General features: G+C 39.6%; 1 protein-coding gene across 1 annotated transcript in view; it reads right to left on the bottom strand.

Annotated features, from left to right (window-relative positions):
- HSD11B2 (hydroxysteroid 11-beta dehydrogenase 2) overlaps nt 1-21,732 on the bottom strand; it is a 77,089-nt gene that overhangs the window by 14,657 nt on the left and 40,700 nt on the right. Inside the window, exon 2 of the mRNA XM_089692846.1 lies at nt 16,235-16,447. Within this exon, the coding sequence (XP_089548972.1) occupies nt 16,235-16,447 (213 nt within the window). The remainder of the gene's footprint in view (nt 1-16,234; nt 16,448-21,732) is intronic.

Below are 21,732 nucleotides of genomic sequence, written 5' to 3'. Positions count from 1 at the left end.
AGGAATGTGATTTCCTGAATTAGTTTTTTAAATTCTGTCTCTCAGAGTGGGAATGCACCTACAATGTGAATTTCAGACCCCTCCATGATTTCTAAGTGGGAGAATTTGCAAAATCGCAGGGTGTTCAAATACTTCTGTTCTTCACTGTATGTATATATATATATATATATGTGTATATATATATATATATATATATATATATATATTGGCAGTGCGGTATCCTGCCATGGTCTAAAGCAAGGTTATAATCCAGGATTCTCAACTATACAGGTTGAGGGGCTCCAGGCAGTTTGCTTAATGCAGAGGAAACTGGTTTGTCAGTTTCCTCGTTGAGTCGTAAAGCCCATTTTGGAACCTGGGGCCTAGAGATTTCAAAGTGATTTGGGAGGGATGAAATCTCCAATCCTGGGTCAATGTTTAGTGAACAGCCAGCAAACTGATTGCACAGGTGTGTGCAGGCATTCTTGTAGAGGCCTAACCATGGTTCTGAGCTCCATCCCGGCAGACAGGAGGTCGTTGCCCAGGAGTCAGGAGGGTTCCACCTAGGAGAGGTGGGAGCCAGAGCAGAAAGGGGCTGCAAGCTGTATACCTGAGAGAGCCAGGAGGCTGAATATTTGTTTCATTTCTGTTGATGGTGGATACCCCTGCGTGGGAAACATATTGTATGGAACTTTCCTTTAAATAAAATTGGGCTAAAAGACCCTTAAAAAAGAAGAAAGCGGGTGACTGTATGCTGTAAAAGCTCTACCCTTTAAGCTTGTTCTCACAATATATATATATGTAACATTAAAGTAGACCTTTCCAAAGAGGAAAATGGGGGCTGTCACAACTTACTTTCATCTTAAAAATGCTTAGTTGCCTCTTGAGGGACCAGGAAGGATCAGGGATTTTTTCCCCTGCTGGAGCAAATTGGATCAAGCTTAATTAGGGTTTTTTGCTTTCCTCTAGATCAACTGTGGGGATAGGATTGTATAATTATTTTCCCTTCCCTAATGGTTGAACTAGATGGACGAGTGTCTTTGTTTTCAACTGGACTATGTAATATCTTATGATCATCCCTGAGCTTCAATATTTTCTGGGTCACTGACCAGAAACAAGTATGCAGAGCAATAGCAATCGAGATTTTTGTCAACCTGAAGTAAACCTATTGCAAAATTAAAAAGTGGAAAAAATGTTACCCCATTTATTAGTTATTCCAGGTTCTTATATAGCGCCATCAATTTACGCAGCACTTTACACACACACATATATATATATATATATTGTACATTCACATCAGTCCCTAACCCTCAAGGGGTGGACAAGCTAAGATATTTAAAAGAGATGTTATACTTACCCATCCTGTCACCCCCACCGTCAATCTTTGCTTTCTTCAAGAACTATGGTGCTACTAATCTGACACAGGAGAGTTGAATTCCTTGTCCCCTGATGCTGTGGTTTCTTCTGCCTGGCCCCAAAGTCACTGCAGGACACAATAGTGACATAGGCAATGGCAGAACAATGGCATAGTGGCTGGTGAGGGACCAGAGATGCAATACATCTGAAAGTGTGTCACATGAAGAGGATCCTCGAGGTGCCATAGCTCATGAAGAAGCTAAGATATGTAGCATTGACAGGTAAGCATGAGATGACAGGGTTACTTAATAACTGGATAATAAGCATTTGCGCAAAGAGCAGTCAGTAATGGCAACCACTGTTTCTCCTAAAGATGTTTTTTTAAGCAAATATTGATATATTTAGGTCAAAAGTCATATTTTAAATAAATTCTAACATACTTTAACCACTTTAGTGCCGCCCCATAGCAGAAATAATGCTACAGGGCTGCAGCTGTATGCAAAATCACGTATATATACACGTGATTTTACACTTCTGGGTAGGGGGTGCGTGTGAGTTACTCGCCTGCTTTACCTGCGCTGCTTTTCGCGGCTGTCAATCACCGGGTTCCGCCCGGTGATTTCTCACCGGCGCCAGGTGATTGCCAAGCTTCTCCGACAGGGGGGACAACTGTTTGTAAACAAAGCAGTTCTCTCCCCTGTCATCTCCTGCACGCTGCTTTGCATGGCTGTACATAGCACAGCCATGCAAAGCAGTGTGCTTACAGTGAAGCACTAACACAGCACACTTAGTAAAACGGCACATAGTTAACCCCTTTGGTCGCCCCAGATGTTAACCTCTTTCTGCCCAGTGCCACTACTATAGTGTCAGTTTTTTTTATTAGCACTGATCACTGTATTGGTGTCACTGGGGATGTCAGTGACACCAAGTCAGTTCCCCCCAGTGTCAGAATGTCCGTCGCAGTCCCACTATAAGTCGTTGATCACCGCCATTACTAGTGAAAATAAAAAAAAACCAGTATATATATCGCCATTTGTAAACTCTATAACGTTCACGTAAACCAATTAATTTACATGTATTGGGATTTATTTTTAGCAAAGACATGTTGCAGAATACATTTTGTCCTAAATTTGTGACAAAAATTAGATTTTTTAAAATTTTTTCTACTGGATATGTTTAATAGCAAAAAGTCAAAAATACTGTTTTTTCCTCAAAATTGTCTTTTTTTTTTTTTTTTTTTTTTTAATAGAGCGGAAAATAAAAGATGCACAGGCGATCAACTACCACCAAAAGAAAGCTCTATTTGTGGGGAAACAAAGGATGTAAATTTCATTTGGTTGCAGTGCTGAATGACTACACAATTGTCAGTTAAATTTATGTAGCACCGTATTACAAAAAATGGCCTGGTCAGGAAGGGGGGGTAAATCCTCTGGAGGGAAGTGGTTAAAGCCCAACTTTAAGAAACCTCAGAATCTTCTCTTGCAATGGGACTGCACCTACACTGCAAATGTTCAAATTTAATTTATGCCTAGAGAACAGAAAAGATTTACTGTCCTGATCCTCTACTACCCCAGCAGACTCTCCATCTCCATGCTCCGGGGTGGATTGTTCCTCAGCATCCTTACATCCATTGGTCTCCATCACGCCAAGGACCTTAGATCGCCAGAGTATAGGGAAAAAAGAGGCTGCGGGGAGTGATCTGACATCTTTACATTCATCAGCTTCACTAATGTCAAAGAACCTTAGACCGCCAGAACATAGGGAAAAAGAGGCTGTGGGGACTGATCTAGCAGCTCAGAGGAACCTGTAGGACTGGAGGATCGGGTAAGTTCCCTAGGCATAAGCGAGTGGTTAACGTTGCAATGCAGGTGCATCCCTACTGCAAGCGAGCATTTTAGGACTCGTTCACACCGTGGTGCAAAGATGTCAATTCTTTCTGCACGTGTTCTGCAATGGCTCAACTAGTCAATTGTTCTCTATGTGCCCTGTTCACACCACAACACTAGTATCACGTGCAGACTTTTACTGCACAGCAATGTGTATAAAACTCATTGACGCATGCAGGAAAACTGATGTAAACTGATGTCTTTGCAAGTGAAATCTGCATGTCAGTTTCCATCGGTTTTTCTGCACGTATGGTGTGAATTAATCCTTAAAGCGGAGCTCCATCCAAAAGGGGAAGTTCTGGTTTAAGCCTTTGCCCCCCTGCTCCCCATTAAGGATTGGCACCTTTTGGGAGTGGGTACCCGAATTTGACAGGTATCTGCTCCCACTTCCGCTGCAATCGCCTAAGCGATCGGAAGCGTAAGTTGTCCCAGAAGACTACGGGGCCATTCACAAAGCGCAGGGCTTCTCACACACTAAAGAAGCCGGCACCAGGGAGAGAAGACGGCCGGTGAAACCAGCGGTGGTGAGGACACCGCTGGACCGAGGGACAGGGAAGTGGCTGTACTTTAAAAGGCAGCAGCTACAGTTTTTGTAGCTACTGACTTTTATTTATTTTTTTTTTTAGGTGGAACTTCGCTTTAAGGTTTCCTGAGATTCAGTTTTAACCAATAGACAAATTTGGTGGACAATATGAAGTTATACATTTCAGCATATATAAACAATAGAAATAGATCTCCTTTGAGGTGGCACCTTAAATTTTGAAAAAATTAAGCACAGATCCAATAAATCATCATCTCCAGCCATACATTAACCTTACTCACTTTTTTATGCACCTCTACCCTAAGAAAGATGGTGGATGTGAAGGGGGCTCAAAAAATAAAAAAAGCACAAGATGGTCCCTATTTCAAGCTGTGCTTGAAGAGGGTGATACTGAGCACCTCTGTTTCACTAGGAAATCTCCTTCTACATAAGAGAATAATGTACTTGAAATAACACATATGATGCAAGGGTCATGGCAGGTCATGGTGTTTAGCAGAACCATGCTAGGTATCGCCTAGGCTTTAAAGGAAATTAAAGTAATGGCAAATATACACATTCACACTAATGGAACAGTGAAACAAGGACAGCCCTTAGAAAGCAATCAATCCTGTGAAAAAGGTTTGCTGGTACATTGATCTGTTCTCTACCTGTCTGGGCTGTGTCTACTGATGTTCATACACCACCACTCTCTGGGGTAAGATGCAACTGTGTCTTTAGGGTAGATGCTTGTGTGTTGAGGTCAACAATGACAGGACGAATGAGATGCGGATCTGACAATGCTGCTGTCAATTAAGCATCTTCATATTCTTATTGAAGGCTTGGCACTGGAAATATAGAAATCATACAAGCACTCCCACATGGAAGAAAAATATATTTTAAAAATATTTTTCCCAAATATATTGACATATATTTGAAATACTACAATCTTGACCGTATTCAATATATTTAAAAATATATCTCAATATATATATGTATGTGTGTGTGTATATGTATGTGTGTGTATATATATATATATATATATATATATATATATATATATATACAGTTGCAAGAAAAAGTATGTGAACCCCTTGGGATTACGTGGAGTTTTGCATGAATTCTGCATAAAATGTGCTCTGAACGTCATCTAAGTCACAACAATAGAAGAACACAGTCTGCTGAACATAATACTACATAAACATTAGATGTTGCCATGGTTTAATTGCACATAACATGTAAACATTCACAGTGCAGGGAGGAAAAAGTATGTGAGGCCCTAGTTTAATGACTCTAGAGCTAATTGGAGCCAGGAGTGAGCCAACCTTGACTCCAATCAGTGTGATGATATTGGATGTGTTGCTGACAGCTGCCCTGCCCTTAAAAAACACACACCTGTTTTGGGTTTACTGGTTTCAAGAAGCACTGTCTGATGTGAACCATGCCTCGCAGAAAAGAGCTCTCAGAAGACCTACGATCAATAATTGTTGACTTGCATGAAGCTGGAAAGGGTTACAAAAGTATCTCCAAAAGCCTTGATGTTCATGTGTCCATGGTAAGACAGACTGTCTACAAATGGAGAAAGTTTAGCACTGTTGCTACTCTCCCTAGGCGTGGTCGTCCTGTAAAAATGACTGCAAGAGCACAGCACAGAATGCTGCATGAGGTAAAGAAGAATCCCAGAGTGTCAGCTAAAGACCTACAGAAATCTCTGGCACATGCTAACATTTTTGTTGACACATCTACAATAAGGAAAACATTAAACAATGGAGTACATGGGAGGACACCACGGAGGAAGCCATTGCTGTCCAAAAAGAAGATTGCAGCACGTTTGACGTTTGCAAAAGAGCACCTGGATGTTCCACAGCACTACTGGCAAAATATACTGTGGACAGATGAAACAAAGATTGAGTTGTTTGGGAAGAACACACAACACTATGTGTGGAGAAAAAAAGGCACAGCACACCAACATCAAAACCTCATCCCCACTGTAAAACATGGCGGAGGGAGCATCATGGTTTGGGGCTGCTTTGCTGCCTCAGGGCCTGGACGGATTGTTGTCATTGATGGGAAAATGAATTCCAGAGTTTATCAAGACATTTTGCAGGAAAACGTATGACCATCTGTCCGCCAACTGAAGCTCCGCAGAGGATGGGTGATTCAACAGGACAATGACCCAAAGCATACTAGTAATTCAACAAAACAATGGCTGCAACAGTACAGAATACGCCTTCTGGAGTGGCCCAGTCAGGGTCCTGCCCTCAACCCAATTGAAATGCTGTGGCATGACCTTAAGAGAGCCATTCACACCAGACATCCCAAGAATATTGCTACACTGAAACAGTTTTATGAAGAGGAGTGGTCCAAAATTACTCCAGATCGTTGTGCAGGTCTGATCTGCAACTATAGGAAATGTTTGGTTGAGGTTATTGCTGCCAAAGGAGGGTCAACCAGTTATTAAGTCCAAAGGTTCACATACGTTTTCCTCCCTGCACTGTGAATGTTTACATGTTATGTGCAATTAAACCATGGCAACATCTAATGTTTGTGTAGTATTATGTTCAGCAGACTGTGTTCTTCTATTGTTGTGACTTAGATGACGTTCAGAGCACATTTTATGCCCAATTCATGCAAAACTCCTTGTAATCCCAAGGGGTTCACATACTTTTTCTTGCAAATATATATATATATATATATGTGTGTGTATATATTTTGAAATTTACATATATATACAGTCAGGTCCATAAATATTGGGACATCGACACAATTCTAACATTTTTGGCTCTATACACCACCACAATGGATTTGAAATGAAACAAATAAGATGTGCTTTAACTGCAGACTGTCAGCTTTAATTTGAGGGTATTTACATCCAAATCAGGTGAACAGTGTAGGAATTACAACAGTTTGCATATGTGCCTCCCACTTGTTAAGGGACCAAAAGTAATGGGACAATTGGCTTCTCAGCTGTTCCGTGGCCAGGTGTTTGTTATTCCCTCATTATCCCACTTACAATGAGCAGATAAAAGGTCCAGAGTTCATTTCAAGTGTGCTATTTGCATTTGGAATCTGTTGCTGTCAACTCTCAAGATGAGATCCAAAGAGCTGTCACTATCAGTGAAGCAAGCCATCATTAGGCTGAAAAAACAAAACAAACCCATCAGAGAGATAGCAAAAACATTAGGCGTGGCCAAAACAACTGTTTGGAACATTCTTAAAAAGAAGGAACGCACCGGTGAGCTCAGCAACACCAAAAGACCCGGAAGACCACGGAAAACAACTGTGGTGGATGACCGAAGAATTCGTTCCCTGGTGAAGAAAACACCCTTCACAACAGTTGGCCAGATCAAGAACACTCTCCAGGAGGTAGGTGTATGTGTGTCAAAGTCAACAATCAAGAGAAGACTTTACCAGAGTGAATACAGAGGGTTCACCACAAGATGGAAACCATTGGTGAGCCTCAAAAACAGGAAGGCCAGATTAGAGTTTGCCAAACGACATCTAAAAAAGCCTTCACAGTTCTGGAACAACATCCTATGGACAGATGAGACCAAGATCAACTTGTACCAGAGTGATGGGAAGAGAAGAGTATGGAGAAGGAAAGGAACTGCTCATGATCCTAAGCATACCACCTCATCAGTGAAGCATGGTGGTGGTAGTGTCATGGCGTGGGCATGTATGGCTGCCAATGGAACTGGTTCTCTTGTATTTATTGATGATGTGACTGCTGACAAAAGCAGCAGGATGAATTCTGAAGTGTTTCCGGCAATATTATCTGCTCATATTCAGCCAAATGCTTCACAACTCATTGGACGCTTCACAGTGCAGATGGACAATGACCCAAAGCAGACTGCAAAAGCAACCAAAGAGTTTTTTAAGGGAAAGAAGTAGAATGTTATGCAATGGCCAAGTCAATCACCTGACCTGAATCTGATTGAGCATGCATTTCACTTGCTGAAGGGAAAATGCCCCAAGAACAAGCAGGAACTAAAGACCGTTGCAGTAGAGGCCTGGCAGAGCATCACCAGGGATGAAACCCAGCGTCTGGTGATGTCTATGCATTCCAGACTTCAGGCTGTAATTGACTGCAAAGGATTTGCAACCAAGTATTAAAAAGTGAAAGTTTGATTTATGATTATTATTCTGTCCCATTACTTTTGGTCCCTTAACAAGTGGGAGGCACATATGCAAACTGTTGTAATTCCTACACCGTTCACCTGATTTGGATGTAAATACCCTCAAATTAAAGCTAACAGTCTGCAGTTAAAGCACATCTTGTTTGTTTCATTTCAAATCCATTGTGGTGGTGTATAGAGTCAAAAATGTTAGAATTGTGTCGATGTCCCAATATTTATGGACCTGACTGTGTGTATATATATATATATTGCATGTTGAAATGCGTTTTGTATATATTAAAAAAGTATATGAAAAATATTTTTCAAAATATTTTTTTTTTTAAATATATTCTTCAGATTCTTTTTAACATATAAAAAACTAATTTTAACATATATTTTTACATATGTAAATGCATTCCAAAAATGTAGATTAAATGTATTTTTAAAGACATACAGTATATTTGAAAATGTATTTTTTAAAATATTTTTTATATTAAAAATGCATTTCAACATACAGTGTGTATATATATATATATATATATATATATATATATATATATATATGTTTATTGAAATATATTTTGAAATACATTGAATACGACCAAAATTTGTCAATATATTTTGGAAGAATATTTTTTAAATATATTTTTCTTCCATGGGGGCTGGAAGGATCAACAGGTATATAATCAGAACAAAAGGATGACTACAACAAAACATTATAATGGCTTGTATACTAAAAGAGGCATGTATATTTGGAAAGGTTTTTGATGAAGTTCCAATCTAAGTTTGCTGAATGTTTCAGCAGATAATCTGAAACAAGTATCAAATTAAGTGGAGCTCTTGTCATGAAAAGAAATCAATGCCTGTGATTGTTTTAACATACCCCATGCTTATTAGTGTAGTGCCGGGGCTGAAATAAAGCATTATTTGTAAAAAGAGTTTATACAGGTGTCATTTTTAGATATTCCACCCAGCTTGTTTGGCATCCAAAAAGATATTGATTATTCTAATGGCATAATGTACTGTAGACATTATTCTTTTGAGCATAGTTAGCTGGGGGATGGCCATCTTAAATATGAAATAAAAATATTTTAGAAGGTAGATTTTGGAGAAAAATCAGAACGGTAATAAAATTTCAAACCAACAGGTCACTTGCTAGTCTGTATTATAGCAAACAACTGTAACAGAGGTTAACTTCCTGCCCTCCAGAGGATTTACCCCCCTTCCTGACCAGGCCATTTTTTACGTTTCGGCGCTGCATCATTTTAACTGACAATGGCATGGTTATGTAACACTGCACCTATATGAAATGTGTGTCCTTTTTCTCCCACAAATAGACCTTTCTTTTGGTGGTATTTGATCACTTCTGCGTTTTTTAATTTGATGCGCTATAAACAAAAAAAGACCGCCAATTTTGAAAAAAAATTTTTTTATTACTTTTTGATATAAAACATATCCAGTAAAAAAAATTTAAAAAATCATATTGTCATAAATTTAGGCCAAAATGTATTCTGCTACATGTCTATTCCAATATGTGTGAATTAATTTGTTTACGTGAAAGTTACAGACTCTAAAAATGGCCGTATATATACTAGAATGTTTTGGATGTTTTTTATACTAGTAATGGCGACGATCAGTGACTTATAGCGAGACTACAGCGGGCATTCTGACACTGGAAGGAACTAACTGCCACTGACATCCCCAGTGGCACTAATACAGTGATCAGTGCTAATAAAAAGCACTGACACTGCACTAATGACATTGGGCAGGAAGGGGTTAACATCTGGGGTGATCGAAGGGTTAACTATGTGCTGTTTTACTATGTTGTCTGAGTGTATTTTACTATATAAGCATGCTGCTTTGTATTGCTCTGCTATGCATTGTATTGCAGAGCAATACAAAGCAGCATGCAGGTGCTGACAAGGGAGAGATCTGTATTGTTTACATACAGACCTCTCCCCTGTCAGTGTTCCTTGGCGATCGCTGGGTGCCAGCAGGGAATTCCAGGCCGGGACCCGTTGATCGACAACTGTAGCCGCCAATAGTAGGGCACTGGTAGGGCGGCACGTGTGTTCCCTACCCGGAAATACATACAGTGGGGATCGAAAGTTTGGGCACCCCAGCTAAAAATTTGTATTAATGTGCATAAAGAAGCCAAGGAAAGATGGAAAAATCTCCAAAAGGCATCAAATTACAGATTAGACATTCTTATAATATGTCAACAAAAGTTAGATTTTATTTCCATCATTTACACTTTCAAAATAACAGAAAACAAAAAAATGGCGTCTGCAAACGTTTGGGCACCCTGCAGAGTTAATATCTTGTACTGCCCCCTTTGGCAAGTATCACAGCTTGTAAACGCTTTTTGTAGCCAGCCAAGAGTCTTTCAATTCTTGTTTGAGGTATCTTTGCCCATTCTTCCTTACAAAAGTCTTCCAGTTCTTTGAGATTTCCGGGCTGTCTGTCACGCACTGCTCTTTTAAGGTCTAGCCATAGATATTCAATTATGTTGAGGTCAGGAGATTGTGAAGGCCATGGCAAAACCTTCAGTTTACGCCTCTTGATGTAATCCCCCGTGGATTTCGAGGTGTGTTTAGGATCATTATCCATTTGTAGAAGCCATCCTCTCTTTAACTTCAGCTTTTTCACAGATGGCATCAAGTTACCATCCAAAATTTGCTGAAATTTTATTGAATCCATTTTTCCTTTTACTCGTGAGATGTTCCCTGTGCCACTGGCTGCAACACAACCCCAAAGCATGATTTATCCAACCCCATGCTTAACAGTTGGACAGAGGTTCTTTTCATAAAATTCTGTGCCCCTTCTTCTCCAAACGTACCTTTGCTCATTCCGGCCAAAAAGTTCAATTTTAACCTCATCGGTCCACAGAACTTGTTTCCAAAATGCATCAGGCTTGTCTATATGTTCATTTGCAAAGTTCAAACGATGATGCTTGTGGTGAGGACGTAGAAGAGGTTTTCTTCTGATGACTCTTCCATGAAGACCATATTTCTACAAGTATCTCTTTATAGTGGAATAGTGTACCACAACTCCAGTGTCTGCCAGATCTTTCTGGAGGGATCATGCAGTCAAACGTGGGTTTTGAATTGTTTTTCTCACAATCCTGCGAGTTGTTCTGTCTGATATTTTTCTTGGTCTTCTAGATCTTGCTTTAACTTCCACTGTTCCTGATGACTGCCATTTCTTAATTACATTCCGAACAGAGGATATTGACATCTGAAAACACTTTGCTATCTTCTTATAGCCTTCTCCAGCTTTGTGAGCGTCAACTATTTTCAGTTTCAGTTTTCTAGACAACTGGTTAGAAGAACCCATGGTGCTGATTGTTGGGGCAAGGTCAGATGAGTCTGGGCATTTAAAACCTTTGAGATTGACATCACGTGGTCTGCCCAGACGATGATTCAGAACAATCCATGACACTGGCAGGTCTCAGCTTGGCAAAGGGGGCAGTGCATGCTATAAATTCTGCAGGGTGCCCAAACTTTTGCAGACGCCATTTTTTTGTTTTCTGTTATTTTGAAAGTGTAAATGATGGAAATAAAATCTAACTTTTGTTGACATATTATAAGAATGTCTAATCTGTAATTTGATGCTTTTTTGGAGATTTTTTCATCTTTCCTTGGCTTCTTTATGCACATTAATACAAATTTTTAGCTGGGGTGCCCAAACTTTCGATCCCCACTATATGTGTGTATATATATATATATATATATATATATATTTATGTGTGTATGTGTTTTTGCACAGCCCTGCCGCCCTGTAGCAGTAGTTCTTCTATAGGGCAATCGGGAAGCGGTTAATGAACAGTCAGAACATGAGAAAATGTTGAAAAACAAGCCATTTTTTTGTACATTTTTCTTGAAACATTATTTGTACACCTGACCATTGTATCATATAAGAAACAATCCTCTGCAAACAGTAAATGCATTACAAGGTAACAATAGTGTTTTTAGAAATCTGGAAACAGGTAGCGGAGCAGAAGATTAGATAAAATAGTGAGTAATACAGTCATTCCAAATGTACATATGATCATTGAAATACTTCAGACAATCAACATTATTATTATTATACAGTATTTATAAAGCGCCAATAGTTCGCTCAGCGCAGTACATTACAAAAGGGGGACAGAACATGTGACAGAACAATACCAATACAATGCAAAACATGAGGGGATTGAGGGCCCTGCTCTTTCAAGTTTACAATCTAGGAGACATAATAACATATAGGCATGTGTGATCCGTTTCATTAAGAATTGAGATTCAGACAAAATTTGAGTGAATCGGACTTTTACATGTATTCAAAACAATGAATCAAAATAATAACAGATTTCAACTAATTGATAAATAATTAGAACGAAAACGACAAATGAATTCATATTAATTCGTTTGATTTGGATGACATGATATATTTTGAGTTTGAAGCATCTAAAATAACATAACGAATTGATTCAGATCCATTTGTATTTATTTTGTTTTGTATTGGGGTTGAACTTGAGAGACCATTTGTTTATTTTGTAAGTGCATGGCCCAACAAACAAAGTCAGTTGGGAATGGGGAACTGAATTCAACTTTATAACATGAATGAATAGGTATTAGTTAATTACATTAAAACAAATATAGCCAATATTCCGAAACAACAAAAAACAAACAGAACTTCCGAGAATACGAATCGTGTTGAAACAATGTACAATATATATATATATATATATATATATATATATATATATACTGTGTGTATCAATCATATATACAGTCTCTCGAAATAGCAAATCGCTCTGAAAACAAATCATTCTACATAACGATTATGACGAAACAAAATGATTTATTGAAAAAATTAAACCAAAATGAAACAAAATTTTCCATCATGTACCTTTCTGATAACATACAGTATATAGACTATTTCAGTGGTCTCAAAACTGTGGCCTGAGAGACAGATGTGGCCCTTTGCTAGCCTTTATCCGGCCCTTGGGACACTATTCCTCCTAGTGATATGAGGCAGTATTCCTCCAACTGACACCAACAGTGGGGCATAATTCCTGACACCTATGATGGGGCACTATTCCTTCCACTAGTATCAATGATAGGGTACTATTCCTCCAACTGACACCAATGATGGGACACTATTCTTTCCACTAGTATCAATGATGGGGTACTATCCCTCCAATTGAATCCAATCATTGGACGATATTCCTCCCACTGACACCAATTATGGGACACTATTCCTTCCACTAGTATCAATGATGAGGTACTATCCCTCCAACTGAATAAAATCATTGGACACTATCCCTTCCACTGACACCAATTATGCGGCACTATTTCTTCTACTGATACCATTGATATGGCACTACTCCTCCCCTTCTATTGACCACCAGCCCTGAGGCCATGTTTGTTCTCACTAATGTTTGGCATGGGACATTTTCTACCCCCACTGACCTCAATCCGGCCCCCCTAAAGTGTGAAGGACATTAAACGGCCCTTTGTTTGAAAAGTTTGGAGACCTCTGGACTATTTCAATGAACACTTTTAATAGCCAAAACGTTGACCCTCCCTTTCAACCAGCTTTCTATTTTTGTCTTTTGTTGCTGTATATGCTAAGAATCTTGGATACACGGTTCCAAAGTATGGATTAATTACCGTAAGCAAGTTAGTGTAGCATGCATAAATAAACTCCTAAAGACTTAAAAATATTATCAGGTTACATCTTTATTAATGATTAAAGATAGTGTGTCCTCAGAGAGGTCATATTTCCCAGTATGGAGTTTGCGGGTGTTTGCTAGATAAAAATCTGTGCCACTATGTTTTGCATTTAAACATTAAACAAAACAAAGTAAATCATTATGGAAGAAGATGTAAAAGATTATTAGTCCTCAATAAAAGCCTGCCAAGCAGAAATAATCTGTAACTTCTACATGTGCTATGGTAACTGGCAGTGGTCCAGATTTATTGAAGTGTCTGAAATGACCAGTGTGTAATGATTTTCAGAATGGTAATGATAACATAAGGTCTGCTCTATTGAAAGCCTACGACCCAAAAAATCAGATCATTTACGGTTGTGTTTAAAAAAAAAAAATTAGGAAAAATATTACGTAACTCGGTACCGACTCCCAAAACATCCAAGTGGACATCAACATGCCTCGCTGCTGCCTCCTAGGAGGTGAGGTATTTTTTCTCTTTAACAGCTTTGTATTTAAAAAAGCCTTAGAAGGCAATCTGATTTGGGGGGCTGGGGGATTTCGATGGAAATTCTTTAACCACTTGCCGACCACCCTCAGTAATTTTAATGCGGGTGGGCAGCTTGTACAGGCACCATCACGTACCTGTATGTTGTCACCTTCTCCCGGGTTCAGGGCGCGCATGTGTGCCTCCCCCACCACCCCCTCCAGCTGACTCCCACTATGATTGGACACAGGGGTTTCAGACAATGATTCATGGTTGAGACCTGCTGATTGGCTGTTTCCAATCACAGCCCATAGCCCTGTGTTGACAAACATACAGTGCTCTGTACAGAGGGAACGGTCTGCAAAGCAGGGTGAAATAACAAGCAGATTTTTAATAAAAACAGCACATATTACACACAGTGACACTTGTTAGGCACACACTTAACCCCTTGATTACCCCAAAATGTTAACCCCTTCCCTAAGACTTTGATACTGCCCTGGAGGAGGGGCGAAACGCGTCAACCAGATGTGCTTCCGGTTTCCTATGTTGAGCGTGTGACGTCATATCCGGTGCTGCCAGTTTGGTTTACTTTCTGGAATTTTACACTAGGAAGTCTGTTTTGGAGGATTTTGTCAATTGGCAACTTATTTTAAGTTATAATGTGAGTAGATTGAGCACTATTTTATTCAATGAAAAGTCTTTTCAGTATTGCACTATTGGTTCTCCTTTGTCTTCCTATATAACACATCGTTATGAGGGGAAATCCCTTTTGAAATTGGATGTAAGGAAGCTCCTGTATATGGAGGAGGCTATGGAGAGAAAATTTTCCCTCGGAATTGGAAGATAATATTGTATCCATAAAGTGCAATTTATTCTTATCTCTGGTGAGATTCAGTATTCACAGGATGATGTGGATCCGTGGAGTCTTTTCTCTGTATTACACTTATCCTAAAAAAAATTTTGGAGCACTATTTGCATGTTTAAAGGGGACTTTCTTTGTTTTAGGTTTCATCACTTTTTGTATTTGGACACAAATTTTAATTTTGTTTTCATTTTGGTGGTTTTGGATATTTATTTTATAACCACAGAATTTATTATGATTTGTGCCTAATTATTTTTGATTCATTTCATGTTTTGCGCTGTTTTATTGTTTCACCGATTATTTTTTTTTAAAAATGTTTTTTAATCTTTTTGATTCTTATCAAGGAACAGCAGCATTCACTTTCAAATTTTTCACATAGTTCTTGTGGCACAGGTTGTTTGTTTTAACAAATTCCGGTATATACACCATAGTTTTAGACGCTCACACTCAGTATACACTTATTGGGATTTTTTTTTACCAAAGGCATGCAGCAGAATACATTTTGGCTTAAATTTATGAAGAAATTTGATTTTAATTTTTTTTTATTGGATATGTTTTATAACCGTAAAAAATATTTTTTTAATAAAAATGTTCAGTCTTTTTCATTTATATAGTGAAACATAAAAAAAACAGTAATGATCACATACCACCAAACGAAAGCTCTATTTGCGTGGAAACAACACAGCGTTGCATGACCAAGCAATTACCAGGTAAAATAGCGCAGTGCTAAATAGCAAAAAATGCCCTGGTCATAAAGGGGGTAAAACCTTCTGAAGCTCCAAAGAGGATGCACTGCATGGTCTTTTTTAAGTGGACCTTCCATGAAAATCTTGCAGTAGCTCTCATTTCCCTCTGCTAGAGCCAAGTGATGGCCAGTCTGAGTAAGTAATGTTTTGGGATTGTTGGGAAATACAAAATGTTGCTTGCTTTCCCACCTCCAATCTGGAACTGTTGAAGACAGATCATATAGGGAGTACTGGATGTTACTGGAAACGAGCCATTACCATACTTCAGGAGGTTTTTTTATAAGCACTGATTGAAGTTACTGAACAATTGCTGAAGCCTGCTGACAGCTTTATTAAAGTTACAGCCAGCTATTCCTTTGAGACACGTTTAATACTAGCAGAACTAAACCAATGCTTTCAGAGCTTTACAGAAGCTGATGAATGCTCAGTAAAAGCTTTGAAAATATCTACTGTACAGAGCAGCAAGTACAAACTGAAGGTAGGTCAACAAGTATGAATATAATGAGTACTGTCATTTTGTACATCTATTGATTAGTATTCTTGCACCAAGTGGGGTTCTGGTGCTATTTCTGATGTTAGAGCAAATTCACATACCAGTTTCATGTGTCTGCTCCTTTGCCACTTGCTGGGCTCTCTTGATGTCCTCAGGTTTCGTCAGATCCATTTGGATGATAGTTAGGCGGTCTGAACACCTCTTCCGGAGATCTTTAGCTCCTGGGCTTTTAAGATCCAGCACTGTTGCAATGACCTTGAAGCCCATCTCATCCATTCTCTGAGCAGCAGCCTTTCCAAATCCAGAATCGCATCCTGAAAGGAAAGAAAAATAGTCTGTAGGAAAAAATGTGGTATTTATGCTTTCTATAAACATGATGCCAAGTACAGGTTGTCTGCCTTTTATGTTTCAATTAAATATAGCCTGTCATTGCTTCTAACTTCTATATCACTAGGGTATCCCTCATGGCTGGATCTAGGGAGGTGCTAGGGTGGGGTATGCTCCCTCAGATTTTAGTTGTGCTTCCACCCCTAAAGCCTGCCCTAACCTGCCACTATACTGCCCTAACCTTCTACTATACTACCCTAACCTGCCACTATACTACCCTAACCGGCTACTATACTACCCTAACCGGCTACAATACTACCCTAACCTGCCACTATACTGCCCTAACCTGCTACTATACTGCCCTAACCTGCTACTTTACTACCCTAACCTGCCATTATACTGCCCTAACCGGTTACTATACTGCCCTAACTGGTTACTATACTACCCTAACCTGCCAGTATACTGCCCTGACCTGCCACTATACTATCCTAACCTGCTACTATACTACCCTAACCTGCCATTATACTGCCCTAACCTGCCACTATACTGCCTAAGAATGACCCTTGGCCTCTGCCTTGCTGACCTCCCATCCTCTGCTTCCCTGACATTTTTTACTGCACCCCACATCGGACAGGCTAGATCAAGCCCTGGTCCCTGTAGCTCTTGCACTATCAATCAACATTTTGCAAGGATCTGCTGGGATCGTTAGGTGACAGAGGGTTAGAAACAGACAGTGGGGGAGATGCAGTTCTAAAAAATAAACATTTTGGCTGGAATCTCACTTCCATTGACCTGGCACATATATGCAACCTCTCGGTGGGTGGGCATTCCTTGCGGGTGCATATAGGCTTCCCTAGGTAAATACTTTACTCTGTTAAGAGAGAGCTCCCAGTATAGTAACGAGTGGGAACCAGAAAGCTCCTGATGCATGCTAGCAATCGGGAGCTTTCCAATCATGTGAATGCTCTGACTGCCAATCACAGCAGTCACATGATCGGTATGCCCGTCTCTGCCTGCCAGCATTTAGATCCTGCTAAAGGGCCAGGAGGCAGCGGGGGGGAAGGGTTTAAAGCCAGCAATATATGCAGCACTTTACATATTGCACATTTCTCAAGGAGGTTACAATCTAAAGTCCCTATCTCACATGCATACAGTACATACACATACTAGGGCTAATTTACCTACCAGCATGTCTTTGGAGTGTAGAAGGAAACTGGGGTACACTAAGGAAACCCAAACAAGCACAGGGAGAACATGCACATTTCTTGCTTGTAGTGTCCTGGTTGGGATTCAAACCGAGGACCCTAAGGCTGCAAGTCACCAACTGCTAAGCACTAAGCCACTGTGCTGCCCATATTGAATATTTGACTTGGCACCCACCAGACCAGTAAGTATTCACCATTTTCTTTGACAAGGAGTCCAAGTTTTTATGGCATCCATAGCAATATGGTAACTTTGGTAACAGCTCAAATTTAGTTCTTGTTTTTACTTGTGAATGTTGTATTGTTTTTGTTCAGTTGTGAAGTCTTTCATTAAAGGCGTTATTGTCAAACTACAGTCCATTGCCTCTCTCTAAACATACTAAAAACCTAAATAAATCTGTATAAAGTACAGAATATTGCATGGGTAACCAATATTCTGACTTGATGTCAGAACCTTTCATTACCATACTGCTTTATATGTCTTGGAGGCCAAATGTACTGAGGCACCCTATATCAACTTTGTTCACAAAACAAAAAAAAAATCAAGAGCACAGTTAGGCTGGCCATACATTATACAATTATCTGCAGATTTTCTGCCCATTTTCCTTTAGATTTACCTTCAACTATGTAGTGCAAGGGCCTGCCTAATTGGATACAACTGAAAGTGTTGTTTAGGTTTGTCCTCCTATTATATGGTTTTTGGTAAATCTAAACCAAAAATCTGCAGATAATTGTATAATGTATGGCCAGCCTAAGGCAATTATTGAAACTTTTATTCTTTTTAGTTGAAAACAGAGAAAAATCATAGGCCCCTGTACGATCATAAACAGGAATCTCAGTGGGACTCCATGACCAACTACGTGTGAGTGGCCACGATTAGCTGCAGGAGCTGTCATCCTTCCATTGCCTAGAGTGGGGCTTCTTCCAGCAGCTAATTACCAAGAACCGCCGCTGGGATTCCTACATATGATCGCACATGGCCCCATCCAATGTGAATGGGGCATTGTAAAGTGCTATATTTTTCCTGTAAACTGTAAATGCAACACCAAAAACACCCAGCAGCATTAGAAAGACAGGGTTGGCAATTTATGGAAGAGTTTAATGAGAACAGCCTTGTCAACACCCAAGATAGATTTCAGTTCATCAACAAAAAACCCTCTTGCCCTGAGCCATTTATCTACTATTATAATTTTTATTGAGATTGTTAAAGCTAAAGTTTAATTTGCTAATATTTTGCTTTTCCTGATTCTTCCTCTCATCAACAGCCTAGTGAAAGTTTTATAGTTGAACTCCAGGGGAAAAAAAAACAATTTTGGGCTATTACCTCTGTTGATGGCTGTCCCATGCTTGGCTGCTGCTCCATTTGGTAAAACGTTTACTTTCAATCAGCCCTGCAGTATTGTAAGTTCTGAACGTCCAGTGCAGAGACTTGTTGTTCCAGCTGCAAAAGACTGATCATAGCAAGTCATTCACTGTACATCTGCTCCATTCAGAAAAAGCATTGGGGGTTATTTACTAAACTTGGACAGTGCAAAATCTGGTGCAGCTATGCATAATAACCAGCTTCCAGGTTTTATTGCCAAAGCGTAACAAGTTAGGAGCTGATTGGCTACCATGCACAGCTGCACCAGATTCTGAGTGTACCAGTTTTAGTAAATCTACTCCATTGCATACTATTTACTGAGTGCAAGGCTTCCTGTGGTTGGAGGAGGGCCAGATGGATGTCATGATCTCCCCTCCTCCAATCAAAGAAAGCTTTGCATTCATTGAAAAAAAACAAAAGGTCTTTTCTGAAAGGAGAAGGCGTACAATAAGTTACCTGCTATGATCAGTGTACTGCAGTGCTAGATGTTCACATAAATATTTTTTTATTGACTTGCAATGTGCCACCAAACTTGTTAATACATTTGACTGTTTCGGGAAGAGTCAATTCTGTAGAACAGCCCCTCCCTCTTTGCACGTCATAGCCCCCTGTTGTTTTAGGCATGCCTCTTTGTGTCTGCAGGCTGTGACACCACATCCAAGATGACAGCACCCAACAGCAGTCTCAGGGTTTTTGGATGTAAGTAACATGCCTAAAATATATGAAATGCATATATAATCACATGGGAAGACTGATGTTTAAAGGAATGGTTAGGCAGCAGGGTCTTATTAAATGAACACATTTCATAGTAAAATGTGAGACGAAGTGCTGTCCATAGTGCTGATGGCATTCAACATCTTAACACTGTAAAAATATATGGTATTTAGCAAGAGACTTGCAATATTATTTTTACATTTACTCAGTTTGGTGGAATTTTTGCATTAGCAAAATCAGTGTGTGTTTGAGACATTTGGAAATAGATTAAAAAAGGATACATTTCCTTTATTAAATACATTTTAGCATTCCAGATGCGTACACTGAAAAGAGGAACAAGGAGCAATGAACACAAAGTATACAGGTTACAAGTAGGCACATGCAGCACAAAAGGCATGTTAAACTATACAGCAAGTAATAAAAACTGTTTTATTTCTGAAATCCCATTGTCATCTACTTCTGCGCCTTCCTACTAATACACCAAAAACCCTCAATGTGTTCACACTGGAATCAAAATAACCAAAGCTGGGTGAAGTAAGAAGCGAGGGTCAAGAGGGCTGGGACCTGGTAGAAACACGAGGGCTAGTTAGGGGAAGTTAAGGAACAAACTAAAACACTGTTCCAACAATAGGGGGGCAAACAACGGGATGTCTGCAAAACATGCGTGGTAGGAAAAACAGCCTAACCGGCCATCTAAATGATGTGCAATGGCCATGGCTTTTGTAGGGCCCAGTTGTATGCAAGTCAAGAATTATTGTAGGTAGTTATGAAATGTTTACAGGCTGCAAATGATCAAACTTACCATATTTGTCCTGATAGAGATGTGCCCAATTCTCAGGCTCTAATAATCTACTCTAGCAATCCAGTCATTGACTGAAAGTATAACTAAAGACAAAACGTTTTTCATTTTTAGATAGAGGAGAGGGGGATTAGACCACCTGTCAGATTTTAAGCTGAAGGGAATTGTGGTATTTGATTATAAAATTAATTTGATTTTATCTACAGCTTGAGCCCCTCAACAGGCGTTCTCTTAAGCTTTAAAGAAGGCAACAGCGTAAGGCCACTGAAATGTGTTGGCCATTGAATTTGCTACGTTTGGAAGAAAATCTCCTGTTTATATGTCAATATGTTGTTGTGGCACTCCGATCCTTTGATCCAACCAATATATTTCCAAAGGATTTCTGTGGAGGTCCCTTGATGTATGGAAGCAGCCCACACATCACCCAGTTGTCCCATTGGGATAACATTAGTAGCCTTTTCGACAATACCACTCATGGGTACTAAAACACATCCACCTAGGGTCCTGCAGCCATCAATTTCACTATCTCAATGTGTTTATTGCTATAGATGCCTCCTTTAGGAGATTCACCCTCTCCTGTTTACAGTTATCACTGAGAAAATTAAAAACAATCCCAAATTATGGGTTGTCACCTTAACAGGTAACCTTGAGGACAAGCAAGGATTCTTAAACTTTAGAGAGATTTCCTCTCACTTATTGTTGTGGCTACAGAACTGGAAATTAAAGGAAATCTCCCCGATGGGACACAGATGGCAAAAACCCTCCCTTATTCTACCCAAAATGAAAAAAAGCAAGCTTTGGTTCTACTTGAAGGTGTTTGCAGATATTTCCAGTATAGGAGGAATCAAACAAGAATACTTTTAAAAACATTTTCAGGTTGCAGGAAGATGGCTTTTCCAAGTCTACGCAGAAAACATGGTGCATGCACAGTATACTGCATCTTGCCAAGAAGAAGAGTGCAGCATTATGATACCTGGCAGTGGTCATGGGGCGTAAAAGAGGTTGTTGGCTAATCTGAGGTCTAGAGTGGAGGGTATAAGAGGAGACGATGGAGGAGATTAGGACTGGCAAACAACTAAAGCCAAATTCCATGAAATAGGCAACTTTGTAAAAAGTGCAGGCACACCATGGGTTAAGTCCTAATAGCTGCCTGCCACATCATGGGCCTATTTCAATTATTTATATTGCTTTGCT

This window comes from Staurois parvus, unplaced genomic scaffold (genome assembly GCF_062004578.1).
Source record: "Staurois parvus isolate SC_StPar_1 unplaced genomic scaffold, SC_StPar_1.0 ptg000607l, whole genome shotgun sequence".
Classification (NCBI taxonomy): Eukaryota; Metazoa; Chordata; class Amphibia; order Anura; family Ranidae; genus Staurois; species Staurois parvus.
This window is presented reverse-complemented; position numbering and strand designations above follow the sequence as displayed.